This window comes from Agelaius tricolor, unplaced genomic scaffold, assembly GCF_023055355.1.
Source record: "Agelaius tricolor isolate 1412-34295 unplaced genomic scaffold, bAgeTri1.0.p SCAF_14, whole genome shotgun sequence".
In the NCBI taxonomy this organism is placed as follows: Eukaryota; Metazoa; Chordata; class Aves; order Passeriformes; family Icteridae; genus Agelaius; species Agelaius tricolor.
Window position 1 is genome coordinate 9,272,526 of NW_027269274.1, and position 17,069 is coordinate 9,289,594.

Here is a 17,069-nt window from a genome sequence, read left to right on the forward strand (position 1 = left end):
AGGCAAGCGGTATGAAAACCCTGGAAACCAGAAAACAGGTTTTAAAGCAGGTGCAGTGGGTGCAGGAGACATCCTCCAAATCCATCTCCTCCCCAAATGAGCTTGGGCAAGAAGAACAGCAGCAGCAGAGCCAAAAATCTCACAACCTCAGCCAGAAACTCAGGGAATTTTGTAAGGAACAGCAGCTCCCAGCCTCACCTGGCAGAAGGCAGCAGGGAGGTCTGCAAGGCTGCTCCTGCAAGGATTTGCCTACCCTGCAGGAGACAGGGAAGAGAGACTTACATGCCCTCACCCTCTCGCGCTATGTCCTGGGCACCAGTGCTCAAGGTGGTAAGAAATTCAGCAATACTAGTTTTCAAGTTAAGTATTTTTATTATCAAAATTATTACATCTCTTGTGAAAGTTCAAATGTTACAGCATGGTGTAAAAACTCCACTAGAGTAAGAAGCTACAGCCCCCACCTTTCCTAGAGCTTTCCAGGGTCCCTCCCTCCTGCCCCCCTGCTGTGCCCGAAGGTGCTGGAGCCTCTGGGCAGGGCCCCCCTGGCCCCCTCCCGCCGCCTGGCAGGGCAGAGCCCGTCTGCCCCGTGCTGCTCAGAGCACGAAAGGGGAGGCTGCACCTCCAGGGCTAAGCCAAGTGAAGTTTACACCTATGTTATACAGTATACAGACACCCAACTGCGGGGTGACAAGTTCCATCCCAACACGCTCACAGCCAGACAGTGTGAGAAAGCTACTCTTTGTTTCAATATTTTAAAAGTCTCCCCTAGGCTGAACAAACACCTGATTTCAATTGTGAATTAGAGAAATCTGTAACAGTCCTAAAAAAAGAGGAAGAAGACTGTGCATCTGCAAGGAGAGGGGAGACAGACTCACAGCATTATGTTATCCAAGAGAAAGGAGAAGTTCCACTGCAGCACCAGGGATGACACCTGTCATATATTAGCTAACCTACTATGGTTATAACTGAATATAAAATTAGATAAATAAAAACACGCCCGATATTACAGTAAACAAGTGAGAAAGAAGCTGGCAATCGTATGGAATTGAACACACAGCGCACTGTGTCTGGGCTGGCTCTCCTGCCACGCTTGGTGGGTGACAGTGGCTGGGAAAGACCCCACATGGCACTGCCTGGAGACCTCTGGCTCAGCACAGACCAGGGTGCCCACCCTCCACCCCACCACTGCCCCTTGCAGCCTCCCGTGTGCCGCAGCATCATTTGACTGCTCAGGCCCCCGGCCATCCCCTGTGCGTTGCGCACCAGCAGCCAGAGAGCCCCGGCGTGGCAGCACGTGGCAGCACGGCCCCAGCCGTGCTCCTGTTCACAGATTCCTTAAGCGACCTCAAAAACACTCGTTCACCACAGACCTGCAATGAAGCAGGACAGGACAGCGCACCCCGGATCCTCTGCAGCCACAGGCACACGCTCCAACCCCTCCCGTGCTGTTTGCATTTGTGGAGACTCTCCCGTCCTGGAAAAGCTCCGACGGCGGCAGTGGCGACCCAAGCCCAAAGGCAGCCGTGTGCGCTCGTCTGCTTGTGACTGGAATGATCGTAACGGATTAAAGCCCTCCCCAGAACGCACTGAGAACCTGACCTATAAAGAGATGGGAGTTAACTTCCCCCAACGTTTCCTTTAAACTGCTTTTGAATTCAGAACTGTGTCCGTGCTGCATGTGTGACTGTGGCCATGGGCACGGACCAGAGACAGAGGCTGTGCCACAGTCATTGCACTTGAACCATTTTCTTTTTTTTTTCTTTTTTTTTTCTTTTTTTCTGTTTGTTTCTTTTTGTTTTTGCAATGTACCCACATGTCAGGGAACTGCTTTGCTACAGTCTCTGCCTCAGAGAAATCTGTGTTCTCCTACCAGGCCAGAGGCCAATACTGCTCACAAATCTCACCCGTGCATTTTCGACCTCAGCCTCCAACCCCTGGCACCCCAGCATCAGGTGCAAGCTTTCAACACCAGCCCAGGAGCCACTTCCAGCGGTGACTGGAAGGAGCTATGGGCAGTTTTGTCCTCCTGAAGTCCAGGCAGCCCTAGGAAAGTCCTGTTTGAGTCTTTACTCCAGAGCCTTGAAGCTGCTGCAGTCTGTACTGATGGACACTGCCTCCCCCGCGGTGCGGATAGTGTTGTGCATTGGAAATCACTGCGCCCCGGGAGCCCTGGTAGAGCACAGACTGCCCCGAGCTCGGCAGGCTGATAGTCCGCAAGTCTGACTGTAGTGAGCGAGCACTTTGGGGAGCGGAGGAAGAGCCCGACACGCCTGTGCAGGGCTGGGAGCCCGACTCCGAGGAGAGAGAGTCCACAGCTGGCTGCTGTGCCGGGCTGGCAGCCGCAGGGCAGCTCTTCCTCAGGAGGCTGCTGCTGACGCTGCCAGAGTGCTGCTGGCTGCTGAAATACCCCGAATTCCCTGCAAACAGGGCAGAGGAGTCTGTGGAGACCGAGTGGGCAGGGCTGGAATATGAGGTGGAGGAGAGGGATGTTTCCGAGGAACCGTGGGACAGGCTGTGTCCTGTCCTCTGTGCTGCTGCTCGGTAGCTGTATCCAGGAGACGCGAGGTGCCCTCTGTACGGGGAGGAGTTCTGCTGGAGCAGGGTCTGTGATTCTGCCTGGGGACTGTCAGACTGCAGCAGCTGAACAAGGCATGTGGGAAAAAAAGGAAAATGCACGTCAGGCTGACTTCCCCGTTTCCTACCTGCTTCTCATCCTAAGGTGCTTAGTACAGCACTGTGAACAATGGCAGCTAAGCACTGTTTCCCTCCTTATAAAAGCTTTATTTCAGAATGGACAGATAAGATATGAAAGCATTTACCTGGTAGCTGTATCGAGAAGGACTGTAAACTGCTGGTCCTTTGTGGGCTTCTGGAGTGTCTCCTTCTGCTGCATCTGCAATGTACAGGCAAGATGTTAAACCTCACCCAACCGACTGAGGCCACAGCAGCTCCTTCTCACACGCCACTGCACAGTCCAGCCCTCCTCAGCCGGAGGAGGGGTTCCAGTCTCCTCAGCCACCACCATTTCAGAAACCAAAGAAACCCAGCAAAAGACAATTGGGAAACCTTAACATGTGTGAACAGCCACATGTGTAAGAGTGGCCGCTCCCCTCACACCAGTGTGCTCTGGTTTATCACAAAGCCGAGCTGCCTTGGACCAGCCTGTCTGAATGACCACACCTGGAGATAATGCACAGACACAGCCAGGGCTTCCCCAGCTCTTCAGTGTATGAGAGGCAGAAGATGGTTTCTAGGGACTCGGTAATTTCTCACTCAGTCTTGGTTACAGGAATCCACACTGGATACAGCAACATCTCAGGAAACAAAACTGCCCTGCATAGAGGGCTGTCAGCAGGATCCTGTGGTGAGTTTTCCTCAAAGGCAGATCCAAATGCTTCCAAAGAGAGACATCCCATGCTGCCATTTTGGGGACTACGGTTTACAAGCCAACTGAGCTGCTACAAACAGAGATACTCCTGGAACTCAGAAATGCCTGTTTTTCTAACAAGCCAAGATGATGGAAATGCTTTGAGGTTTGAAAGGCACCAGCAGCATACAACACACTCTGATCCACCTCAGATATGTGAGAGACCAAGAGGAATAAAATGCTTCCTGACAGAGTAAGGCTTTCCTGCACTTCAAGGGTGGGTGAGCTTCTTGTCCTACCATATCACTGAACTTGACCTGGGGTAGGCAAGAGGCACTTACTGCAGTGACACAGCCACTGTGTGCCAACTGTGTGCTTCAGCTGCTACCCCTGTAACCATGGCTGGTGATCCTGCTTTCTGCAGGAGGGGTGAAGCTGCTGAGACCAGATGATTTCACATCAGAATTCTCTGCAGACTAATGAGACAGAACTGTTTATCTGCAGCATCTCAGGGATTCTCAGCAGCCGTGTTTGAAATGCCTTGGTGGAACAGTGTTGGGATTAGTATCAAATTTATATGACAGATGTGTCTCAGTCATGAAACAGGACACACTGCCTCAGTCTGCTCTGTACTTCTGCCAGACAAGTCTGGCTTTGCCCCAGCTGCACTGACACAAGCATCAGTGCCAGTAGGCCCCGTGGTTCTGCTGCCATTGTCCTCTCTGTGCTATACCACAGGGCTGGCTTAGCTAACACGGATCTGGATGGAGCCCTTGCCTGTTCTTGAGGCTCAGAAATTCCCTCAGGGCACAGGCCTGCACAGAGACTGGGGCGTGAAGCTTCCAGCATGTGTCCTGTGCCACCTTCCATTTCTGAAATGTCATTGATGCAGCAAGGGGCTGTTTGGTGACATTCCAAGTGATGCCTTAAGTTTTAGCTTTTATATTTTTCAGATTCTGTGCTGCTTTAGTGTGTAGCTGTGAGCTTCATATTACGTGTTAGCAAGTTCTCTTCACAGGGTAGGTAGACAAAACAATCCTTTTCCAGCTTTTCCAAGGACAACTGTTACAAGCTCCAGGCCCAAAAAGTATAAACAACAGTGAATTGAAAAGAGAAAAACAAGGAGGATGGAACTTCATAAGCTAAAGCTATAATTGCACAATTAACTCCAATATGCAAATAGACCAAAATGTATAAAAGTGTGAGACCTTGTGACTGGTCATCCATTTTGTGACCATTTTTGGTTCATCTTGGGTGTGGCCTGGCCAGGCTCTTGTGCTGCCCAAGGTGTATCCACCATTAAGGACTTTTAATAAATCCCTACTTTATTCTTTAACTCTGTCTAGCCTCTGTTCTAGGTCAGCTTTCTCAAGGCATTACAAGTACTGCAGAATGGCAAAATTCAGAAGTTTAGGGTATGTTTTGTTAAAAAGTCATGCACAGAAGAGCTGCTCAATTCAGAGATTGTTGTGATTAACAGAACTCAAGTATGAGAATCACAAGAAATCTAAAGATTTCTGGAAGAAACTGTTTTCTTAAAAGGCTGGGCACACCAGTAGGGCTAGGCAATTTACTGGCATTGCCTGTTTCCAGAAAGAAACCTTGACAAGTTAAAGCCTACTGAAAGACTAAATTACAAATGGTAAATAAATGATGACCTTTCTGAATTTGCTTTATGTAAACTTAAAAGCTAGAGCCAACATCTTCCTCCCCTATTCTCAATACCTGCACAAGGGAAGGACATGAATAACTGCTTTTCTTGGCTGTACTGGTCTGTGTCAACCTAAAGCATATATGAAGTGACAGGTTTTGCTGAGAGCAGATGCAGTTCTCAGAAGCGTGCAATGCACACAAATTACACAAATTCCATTTCATTGCTACATGCTTCATCAGCAAACCCTCCAACTTTGGGATTTTTTAGTTCCTGTTAATATTATGTTACAGCAGCAGCAAGTTAAAATGTGCATCTTCATAACTCCTCCAGGTGCTACCAGGAACAGCAGGGACTCAGCCACCCATTTGTTTCACTAAGAAGCAGAGCAGCAACTGGGGGAGGGGAGGTGGCTCAAAGAATCTAAACAAGAATCTAAACAAGCTGCTGAAGAAATTGCCAGAGCAAGCAAAAAAAGAAAAAAAGTACTTTGCTGTGCTAGGATGAAGGAAACAAGATGACTTTTGTCAGCTGCAGCATTAGGTTTTCACAACTCAGAATGGGATGGGGTTTATGTAACAAGAAAGAATTTATCACTGCAGATGAAAGTTTAACTCCATCCTAAGTCTTGGGTGACACTGAAGAGCCAGAGCTGTACAAGTTACATTTTGCAAAGACCTGTTCCAAGAGCCTGGATTTTGCCTACCCCTCCAAAAAATAACCAGGAAAACCACTTCCACTGGTATGGGAAAGACAGGGAAAAGACTCCCAATGGGGTCCCAGGAAAATGTGACATACTTGATAGGGAAGAGGACTTCCTCTCAAGACTAGATGAAGAAAAAGCACTGAAAGAATGAGCTTAGGTGTACAAAACCAGGAGAAGTCCAAATGAGAAGCCAATTTTCAAAGCTGGCCTCAAACACATCTTACTACAGCCTGATTTGGAAAGAAGGAAATACATACTTGCCCTAAACTGCTCAGAAACAAGGTAATACACTTGTCTGAATGTTCACCCAATGTCCATTAAATGACAGCTCTTTCAGAGCATAGGAGGTGCACCCATCTGTCCAAGGACAAAGAAGCTGTCCCTGTCAGAGTCAAGGTGCAGGGAGTCTTGGATTCAATCCCTAGGAAAAAATCTAGAAGTCTTCCAGGTCCAACAGGAGAGGGATACAGGCTCAAGCAATATCTGAATAACAGTAAAGTTTGGTTTGCAGAAGGCAGCTTTGATAATGTCAAAGATGAAGGTACAACTAACCAACTTCACAGACAAGCTGGCAAAGTTATCCAAGCACATCATGTCCCACCAAGCAAACATGCCCAAGTTTCACCATCCTACCTGCATCTCTCTCAGGAGCACAGTCCTGGGTAGGGGAGGATTCGTGTCTCTGGGCCACCTTGGCCCCGCTCCGCAGCACCTTCTCCAGCATCCCCCGGCCCTCCCGCAGCCGCTCCACCGACGTCGGCACCATCCTGCAACAAAACCCAGGCACAGCTGAGGAGGGAGCAACATCCCCAATGCACAGGGGATCAGAGACCACCAGCTCCTTAGATGGATGAGGAACAAACTTCTGAACTGCTTCTGCCAGGTAAAAAACCTCCAGCAGGATTTCAGACTGCTGGTCCCTGCTATCAGGATGCCACTGCCCTCAGAACACCAAGTCTTTAATCAAAAACGTGATATGAGCATCCAGTTCAGTAAATCACCCGGTTACAGAAAAATTTGAGTTTCAAACCTTTTTTTGAAAATCCTGGTATTGGCTTAAGATTAACTGCAGCTATTTTGCATAATTACATTCATTCAAACTAAGCAGAGGCAAACTCAATACCTTTATGATAATACAGTGCCAAGACAATATAGTTGGATACTGCAATATTCTGGAGCAGAGCTAGCTGGGCCATTTTGCCCACTAATGTCACTTTGTCCTGTTAATTTTGTAGTGTGAAAACGCTCCACTCAAGATTAATGCTAGATATTGTTCAATTTTATAAGTGTCTTGTCTAAGGATGACAAAGAGGTGAAGTGGCTTTCCTAAAGCCAATCTGTTGAAGAAAAACAAGAGCTACAGACAAACCTCAGGCACCTGGGTCAACATTCCATCTACCACACACAGCACCATCCAAATCTCTTTGGAAATATGTCTTTTAGCCTAGAGACAGCATCACCATGAGTAGGGATTTACAATGCCTTTACTCTGGACACTGGTGAATTTGTGCCTTAAACATGCTTGAATTTAAATATTTAGATTATATTAAATGCATTGCATATGATGGAAGCATGCATATAAACTGGATATTGACTGATTTCCGTATTTAATTTTTGTTAATATATTGAATACTGTGTTTTCCATTAGGGTTTTTTATTATTTTGTTTGCTTGGAGACTTGTTTTCTACAAGGCTGGCTTTACTGGGCAGCAGCACATCTGTTTACATTGTGATGGCTTTATCCTGGCAACTGAAATAGACAAACCATTGTGGTTTTCTTTTTTTTTTTTTTTCATGAAAGCTATTCTCAATTATTGCAGAATTCAGCAAAAATCTGGAAGATTCTACACATTAAGGCATGGAATTTTAGTTCTCGCCAATTTCTTCTGTTCCTAATATTGTGAATGTCTGGAAATGTATCTGATGTATAAGCACACGGAGTGAAAGACAAAACTGGGTCACTTTACCTCAGTAACAGGTTCCAATATAATTTTAAAAGTAGAAAGTGAGTGTACGTTTGTCAGCCATGCCCATAAAACAGAGAAACCCAAGGATTTTAAAGGCAGCAAATCTGCTTAATCCCACTTCAAAACATATCAGCATGGTTTCAACTTTATATCCAGTGTGCCATAACAATAGGATCTTTATACCCACACAATACTTACTCTTGAAACCATGTGGGAAACTGAAGCCAGAGCAGGACCTGCTGAGGGAGCAGCAGATGAAGCTCAGAGAACACAAAAGATGGTACTAAAGCAAGGATGCCACACTGACACCTCACCCTGAACTAGTTTTAGTTCATTCAGCTGGTTGGCTTTTTTCCTGCTCTTTTACAGGCAGAAGGAAGTAGCACAGGAGGAGAACAACATGGGCTATTACCACTTTTATAGAATATCTGAAAATAAAATAATGATGATAAACTAATCATTAGCAGACTGCCTCAGCTGTGGCCAGTCCCAATATCTGGCAGAAGGTCCTCTGGTAGACAAAAAACTGTCAAGAGAGGTAAAAGACAAATTGTTTCCATTAAACTCTGCTTGAAAAGTGATGGAAAAAGGAAGGAAACAGATCTATTACTCCTCCAAATTCACCCAAGTGCTTTCAACACAAACTTCATACTTCTCATTGCCCTCGGCACTGCTTTGAATTTCTCCTCATGCCAACCCTCTGCCATTACCCAAGCAGTGACCCAACCATGTATGTGGAGATCAGCATCAGAAAAGGGGGTGTGTGTCTGTGTGTGCCTTTCTGCTGATGGTGTGCACAAACGAGGGCAGCAGAGCCAGTGCCCTACACAGATCCAATCAGCAGAACCTCCCAGCCATCACTGGCACCATAATGCCACACTTGGCAATTCAGTGCGCTGCTTCAGGTTTTGGACCAGGTTCGAAATTTTTGAAGACTTTCCCTTTATCAAACCTTCTCAGGGTAACCATGATAAAGGTGGTTTGTCCATGCCTTAGGCATGCCAGAGTCTGGTAAATTAGCAAAGCTGGAGCTGTTGCACAGTCCCTGCTTCTCAAGTGCAAAGCTACAGAGGTCTGTGAGCTTTCCTTCAGAACAGAAGTGGACTTAGTACCACTCATGTCCAAGAAGAGTGAAGGTTCAGCCAAAAAAGACCTGCATTAGACTTTCATTGCCTGGCCAAGACCTTACAACCCAAGACCTCAAAATGGAACTTGTGGAAGAGCAACAGCTGCCTAAGTTTTTACCTTTCAATACAGATTTTTGATATCTAAACCAAGAACTAAAAGACAGGCTGAGAAGAGTGCTGGTATCCTTCAGAGTTGTTTAGCAATTATGAAAGAGAACAATACCAAGAGACCCAAATGAATCCATCTCACTGCACATATTGTTATGGAAATGCCCCCTGGGGAGTTTGGTCCTCCCCTTGGGGGAATCTCAGGCTTGCTTGGAAGGATAACACTCACCACCTACTGCTGATGCTCTCCTGGGATTTACTGAGCGATGATGAGGAACTACAGCCCCTTGAGTCTGGTGGGCTGACATCCTCTACGTGAGGCAGGGAGGGATGAGAAGGGGAGAAGCCACTTTGTGGGGAGGACGGAGTTCGTGCTGCGGAGCCCGAGGGGCCGTTCCCGTCCGTGTCGGCCCCGGAGCCGCCGCTGCCCTGCCGGGTGGGGGTCCCCGCGCCGCGCCCGCCATCGCTGCCCTCCTTGGCCTCCTGCTTCCGCTTGCGGTACTCGAGCAGCGACACCTGGGGAAGAAATACAGCCATGGGCCAGGGAACACAGAGCACCAGGACACGGGCAGGAACAGCCCCACACACCGTCCAAAAACATCTTCTGGGTCTGCAGGTAAAACTTGAAAAGCATATTGGGATTATCAACTCTTGGTGGATCTGCAAATGCTCCAGAAAAGAGCGAAGTGGTGCAAATTCAGACTGCCATGATCACCCTCCTTTTACTTTTGATGACCAATACAGCAGTAGAAACATCCAGCTTGTTTGCTTCTCTAACCACCTGGATTTTCACATTACTTCAGGAGATGGATATTCAAACAACAAGCTGCTATAACCTCCCTCCTCTCAAAACCCTCCATACAGACTGTAACTTTTTTCAATATCTGTACATCACCAAAACAGGTAATGACTCTTTTTCACAAAACTGGTATCTTCAGTGCCCAGTTCATCTGCACTAGTTCAGCCACATTAACACTAAAAGCTTGGTGAAGCCTTGCGCCGAATTTTAACTTGCTTAGAGCAGGTTCCTGCTATGGAGGCATTGCAAACTTCAGCCCTACCACCAAAACAAACTGCTTGTAGCCAAGGTAGAATGTGTTTTGGCCAAAGCAGTCTCAGATTTATCAAAGACACCGACCAAAGATAAAGCAGCCTCGGAACACAAGGTCAGCAGAACCAAAAAGAAACAAATATTTCCAGCTGAGCACTTACCTTTCAGCCTGCCTTCACTAAAAGTTATTATAAGGAAAGGAGCCATAAAGGACTCACAGAAGGCAGCTCTGCTGAAGAATTTATCAGCTATGACTCAATGCCCGTACAGAAGGCTTTATGATGCTAAAATATTGAACAAGTTATTTCCAAAAGTAACTCAACATATGAAGGTTTTAAGTTAAATGTAATTTTAAAAGAAAAAACAAAGAAAAAAATCAAGAGACTCCAGAAATGGAAAAGAAATAAGATATTCCATCCAGCTGGACCCTTTTACAAGTTATCTCAGTTACCACACTTGCCATAAAAAAAAAATCCAAGCACAGGAAAAGGCACTGATAATTTGTCCCATGAGTACCCAATTTTATCACAGCACTACCTTGACTTAACATTTTACCTCAGTTTTAGTCCCATGAGGGTAACTGGCCTGCTGTAAGAAACCAGTATGTATTTACTTTTTTAAAACTATATTCCTGTGTTTTTAGTTTCAAAGAGCTAAAATTTAAATAACCTTCATCTTACTTTTGTTGCAATGTTATGGAAATGTTCTAGTATGTTCTAGTAAACAGCCTATGTTTTCTTTTGAAACATTAGCCTCTTTTTCCCAGTAAGAACCCTTTTCATCCTGATAAATAACACCTTCACCAGCTGTACAGCTGCACTCTGTTATTGCTTTGGGTCTTGTCTCAGTTTAACAACTGTTAATGAAAGCTGCCAGCATCCTGCTCTTTTTTCTGTGATCCCAGAAGAGGTATTTGCACCATGGTGTCTTTTTTTCCACTTCTCATATCAAAATCTTGCCTAAGGGGTAGCTCTCCCTCTTGTCACTGTTTTCACCCAGGCATTGGATGCCTGGATAACTTGCCCAGACTCTCTCTCTGTTCTGTCTGTCTTTGCAGTAATCTGAGTGGGAACAGTAAACCTCACAGCAATGGAAGGATTTCTTTTACAGGAGTACTTGCCTTCTTCCTTTGTGGCGGATTCTGGGGAGCAGCTCTGGTGCCTTCAGCAGCCCTCTCGCTGCAGGGGGACATGGACCCATGTGCTGTCTCTTTGAGCAGCCCTGACTCGTGTCTGCTGAAATACCCTTCTGCAGGAGAGCTGCAGCATCCTGCATCCGAATTCATGGGCTTCCTGTCAGCCAAAGGAGGAGAGCCCCGCAGCAGCCCATCCACGCGGGGCATAGCGTTCAATGGGGAGAAGGCATACATTAAATTAAACTCTGTCCGAAAAGCCTGATCAGAGCTTCGTAGCAGCATCTGTGCTTCCCCACTTTTCCCTGGGAAGTTCATCTCTGAAGTAGAGTTTATGGAGGATTGTGGAGCCGCATCAGAGGATGCAAAGCTGAGCAGCGACGGCCGTTCCTGGCAGGTGTTTGCACTGGAATCCAGGTACCCACCCTTGGAATCCAGGTCGGATCGGAGGCAGACCTGGGAAATCCGAGAAGGATACAGGAAGGGGGTGGGTTGTCAGGAAAAAGGTCAAGCAAGGGTAGGGAGAGAAATTTAAGTCAGAAAACCTTCTGTACAATGCTAGCTTCCCTTTCCCCATTCCTTTCTAAATACCCCTTTGGTTCTTTCCTGCACTGTTCTGCCCATTCAACAGGGGAATGACTGAGACTAAACAATGATCAGCTCAGCTGTGCAATACAGGATGCCCCTTCCCCTTCAGCAGTCTTTCTGCAGCAAGAGGATAAAGCTCAACACTATCCCCAGGCAGTTAATGAATTAAACTCAGCATTTTCAATTGCCTCATACATCAGAGGCATACTGCTCATACAGAGCAGTAGCTAGGAGAGAATAGAACAGACCTGCTGTCCTTCTGCTATTTTATGAGCCAAGTTCTTGCCTGTCCCAAGTCAGCCACTACTAACTTCCTAACAATAAAATACCCAGGACCTCTAAGCCATTTGTTTTCACTTATTGTGAACTTTGGAAATCTCTAACAATAGTACATTCATTTAATTTTTACTGCATTTTTACATTTCAGAGTTTCCAACAAAACCATAATGGCATCATCTTTGTGCTGTCAGAGTTTGTGGAGCACTAGGCAATAATACAACAGTATATTCATTTATCTACTTAAAGTGCCAAAAACCCTCCAGGACAGCAGAATAATCATCTCCTTCACCACATTAATTTGTCAGGATCTCAAACAATGAGTGAGTATAACTGACAAGATTTCATCCTCTTTGCAGGACTACAGTGCAGAGGGAAAAACACAGCAGCACCAGGCACCAGCTCTGCCCTCCTGCTGTTGCTGAGAACATTTCCCTGCTGTATTACAGCTCCCAGTAATCCACCACATTGGAGATGAGCAGGAATTTTCTACTATGTAACAGTCACTGAGCAAGGCAGTTCATCTCCTCTTTTACAACAGGCTAAGCTGTCAGGCTAAGCAAAATAGGGCATTTTACCATCTCCTCAACATTTTCAGTCTGCAAGTGAGTAGGTGGTAAGTCAAGGCTGAAGAGAGCATGTCAGGTGTACCACTGTGTGCTTGTAAGTCAAAAATAGTGGTGAATGCTTTCCCTTCCCCAGCAGTCACTTGGCCACTACTCAGTAAATTTCACAGACCACTCATGGGCTGGGCTGAGTCTGAAATTGGTGATGGCAATTCCAGGGTCCCCAAATCTCTTGCCTGCATCTCAGTAGCTGAAACATACTGAGTCTTTGCACTGTCTGATTCCCACCAGGGTCAGCAAACGAATCAAATTCCAGTCTTCAATTTGTTTGTTTTGTTGTGATAACCTTGAAAACTCTACTCAGCCTTACTGTGACTAAAGCTCCACCCTTATTCCCAGTGCCTGCACACTCCTCCCTCCCCTCCCAGCACGCTCCCATAACTACCTCAGGTGACATGGACTCGGGCCTGTGCGCAGGGGAGCTCTCGGGGGACGACACGTTCTAGAGGAGGGAAAAGCAAATAGTTATTCATCTACTTCAAAAGTCAAGAGGCAATTACAATGTACAAAAGCACACAGGTTAGTAATGGCTATTCTAAACAACTGGCCCCAGCCGGGACAGCATCATGGTTGGTTAAGTAGTTTCTAAAGCTTCCTGGAAGCACAGACAGGACTGGGTTACTGCATCTCATGATGCAACTTAGTACCCAAACCAGAGCACATGAATGTTGAGAAAAGCAGCAGCTACCTCTATATTTCTGATGCTGTCACACAGACTTTGCACCATGAAGTATAGAGAAAGACACTTATGGTTTTTAGTCTGAGAATATGGAAGAGAAGAAAAGCCTAGTTTAGCCCAGAAAGCAAACTAAGATCCCCCAAAGACTAAGATGACCTTTCAGAGACATATACTGTAAAACAAACATGTCTCTTTCAATCCACTGTGGGCCACCTTTCAGCTCAAGTCAAGAGAAGAGTGTGAGCAGCCAGCTTTGTGAAATGTTGTATCATCTGGGCACCTGTATCAGTGAAGGCAGTGTATGCATGTGACAGCACCGTTAAGGGCTCTTCCCAACCACTTCCCTTTGCATGCTACTGAGCAGGCCTAAAATAGAATCAGAGAGGCAGGGTTCCCAGAGCTATGCTGCTATCAGAAATATAGCAGGAGTCACTGTTTTCTGCAAAGCAGAAAACCAAGGAATCTCAGAAATTTCTTTAAAAAAGTTGTGACAAACTCCACAAAAAAAGCAGAAGCATCATGCTTTTGGCCACTCTTATGAATATGGAGGGGGCAAGCATCCTCTAAATTACTTCCACTCTAAAAAGATCACAAAATTGAGCCTGAAAAACCTCAGTCTGTAAAACCAAAGAATACAGTGGAAGACAACATGAAGTAACACTACCATACTCTGAGTTACTGAAAGCTGTTTGAGGAAAGAGGAGCCAAGGATGCTTTACAGCCTCTGAGAAATTGAATACTTGTACCCTTTGGAAATGGCAGGGTGAAAACCCCATTGGCACAGAGATCTGAAGTGGGGGAGATGATTAAAGGTCACTGAAAAACATGAGAAATTAGGAGCTACTCTTCAGAAATAGAAAAAAAAGATAAGACTAATGTTACTGATAGCTACAAAGTGAGGGCAGGCTGGGCTGTAGGAAAGTTTGACATTTCACAGAGCAGGAGATCTGTCCAGAAGTGAAGCAGAAGAGGAAGACAGCAGTGCTCTTGAGGCTGAGACTGTGATGCTGCTCAGGAATACATATTCAAAAAGGAAGGTCCTAGTGCCAGCTCTGCTGCAAATATTGCTGTTTTGTTTTCAGCACACCCAGTCCCGGGCAGATTTACCTCGAACTGTAGTGGAGTATTGCAGCGGCTGGCAGCCAGAGAGGGGATGGGTGAGAACATGATGCCGTAGCCATTGCGAGCCTCCTCCTCGCCGGGCAGAGACGAGCAGGGCGTGGCCAGCTGAGGGCTCGCAGCGCCGGGGACCGGAGGGACAGGAGGAGGGGGCGTGACAGGGGACAGCGGCCGCAGCAGCTTCTTCACGTTCTGCTCCATCAAGTAGCGAGACTTCCATTTCTTCAGGGGACTCAGCAAGTCTGAAACACAAACTGAGCTGAGGACACGGCTGACCCACTGAAGATGAGCACATCACATGCTGTCCTCTTCCCTCTGTCCCAGCCCAAATGAAACCCAGGAGTCTTCGACTCCCAAAAATGAAGTACCTCTGAGTTACTTCTACATCAATGTCTAGAGACTGGTAACAGAACAATACAACATCAGGAACATGCACTGAACAAGGAAAGCAAATATTTCAACTAGAAGCAAGCACAAGAGGGAGCCAGGGGAAAGGAAGGCAAGAAAGGTTAAAAAGAGGAGAGAACAGAGGTCAGAGAACATGTCATTGTGATTCTTACAAATAAATTAGAGACAGCTCCATTATCATTACCTGAACCTAACAGTTCCTTATAGGCTACATCAATACAGCCCAAGCACATGTCCAGTTCCCCTAAGGATTAAAGCCTTTCCCTCAGGCCTACCTCTCTTCAAAATAATAATATTTTTTGATGCTTAGTTAAAAAAAAACCCAAAACCAAATCACCAGTAAATTCTACAGGTTAGGTCTTGCTCAAAAGGTACATTTATTGGTTCTGGCATTCTGTTTATTTCCTATTCATCTCACGTTTCAATAATCAAATTTGTATCATTTGTGTGATGTCTAGCTTCCTGTCTGTCATCCTTGGAAAACTGATCCCTGACTGGGCTGAGCTGCACTCTCTTTCTCTGTAAATTCAGACACAATATTTAACCATTCTGTTGCTTTACTCAGAGATTTTAGCTTCTCCATACTTGAGACTTACTTAATGATTTGTTTATTGCACACATGCCTGTAAGACTTTGCTACACCTTCCCACAGTCAGCAAGTATTTAGCTGACCTTCCAACAGCACCTTGCTGAAAAGAGATGATCCTGGGCTCTCTTCCCTCTAACCCCTCCCTTCCATTGTTGAAGACATCCCAGAGCACTGAGATTGATAATGCAATGTTAAGTGATTATCTTTTGACAAGAAAATACTGAGAAACTTCCCAAATGCTCAAGCTGGAATGAGTCTGCAGAAATTTGAATGAACAGCAAAGCAACATTCTCACCTAGCCCATAAGCTGTGCCATTGGGCAGCAGGACATGTTAAGATGTCACTTGTACAGCTCCCTTTGGTAGTCAGAACCTTCCCCAGTCTGACTCCAGTGCCCATGCTGCCCTGATGGTGCTGAGCACTTACCTGTGTCATCTTTGCAGATGCTGGAGGAGCTGCTGTTCTCATTGCTTTGGTATAGACACTGGGTCCTGTTCTCTTGCGGAGCTGCTGAGGTCTGAGTCATCCCCTCTTCCAGGGCTTGTTTGATCCAGCGCTGAAACAGAACGAGACTGCATAAACGTGAAACTCCTCGGGTACTTTCTCTGCACTCCTGCAGGATGCACTCCAACTCCCACACTGCTGTGGAGCAGGCCAGGCTGCTCAGAAGCCTGGAGTTACCTCGCTGGTGTGCGCTCAGGTGGGAGCGCGTTAGAACACGGCTGTCAGCACTGAGCCCGCTACCTACTGTGCTGGGGCTGTGCCCTTCCTGACACGAGCTCTGGGAGCAGCAATCATCAACAGTAACAGAGATCACTGAAGAGCAAATTATAACTATAAAAATGCTGGATGGTGGCTCCTAAAACTATTAAAACAATAGTAATTTAAAAGAAAAGGGACACGAATATAATGAACTATGTACAACCACTGATTTTTGCAAAAAAGCCATTTCCTGCCAAGGAGAGCAAATTTGAGCAAAAAAAAAAAAATCTGATTAAAACGCAAGCAGCAGTTTTAAAGGAGCATAAACCAAGAAAAGAATAATAAAAGCAAATATTTTCTTCAGCTACTAATAAAAAAGGTAAGTCACAGTAGTCTTCTGAACACGGACAATTAAGAATGTTTCTCACACAAGCGAACATGAACTGAAGCCTCAGCAAATCAGCTGCTGCAGTGGGTGTGCTAGCCCTGTATCTTGATACAGACTGACTCCTGATGGCAGGCAGGAACCTTTGCTTATTCTACTGTAAAGGTAACTGCCACAACATAAGGGAAAACACTCAGGTGATCCAGTGAAATGACAGCAAACTGCAGAAAAAAATCAAACAGCAATTTTCATTTGTGTAGTTTACCAGGGGACTCACTGTACCAGACTCCTCTTGTCCTAGAGAGGTTTAAAATTGTACTTTTACCTTTCAGGAATCCACAGTTCATCTGCATGCCAGCAATGTGTATCCTATTAGAGATACACGTGTGTGTCTTATGACTCCTCAAAGCTATCGTGAAAGTACATCACAAACTCAGTGGCCACAATCCTCAAAGTGAAAACTTCAATGCGAGGATGAAGAGCAGGTGACAGGATCTATTTTGATGGCCTTCACTACCGTACAGCAGACGCTTCTTCTCTGTTCAAATGGAACTCAAGGCTTTCCACTGTGGCCGCCAGCAAAAGGGA

The 17,069-nt window shown here is 46.0% G+C and overlaps 1 protein-coding gene across 2 annotated transcripts in view; it reads right to left on the reverse strand.

Annotated features, from left to right (window-relative positions):
- Positions 1-352: 352 nt before the first annotated feature.
- The window catches only part of SETD5 (SET domain containing 5), a 65,412-nt gene continuing 48,695 nt past the window's right edge, over positions 353-17,069 (reverse strand). For both annotated transcript variants that reach the window (XM_071439575.1, XM_071439574.1), the window contains 8 exons: positions 15,821-15,950; positions 14,386-14,639; positions 12,985-13,041; positions 11,098-11,565; positions 9,156-9,442; positions 6,358-6,491; positions 2,820-2,893; positions 353-2,640 (listed from right to left, as the gene is read on the reverse strand). In XM_071439575.1, the coding sequence (XP_071295676.1) occupies positions 2,044-2,640; positions 2,820-2,893; positions 6,358-6,491; positions 9,156-9,442; positions 11,098-11,565; positions 12,985-13,041; positions 14,386-14,639; positions 15,821-15,950 (2,001 nt within the window). In that variant the 3' untranslated portion in view covers positions 353-2,043. The remainder of the gene's footprint in view (positions 2,641-2,819; positions 2,894-6,357; positions 6,492-9,155; positions 9,443-11,097; positions 11,566-12,984; positions 13,042-14,385; positions 14,640-15,820; positions 15,951-17,069) is intronic.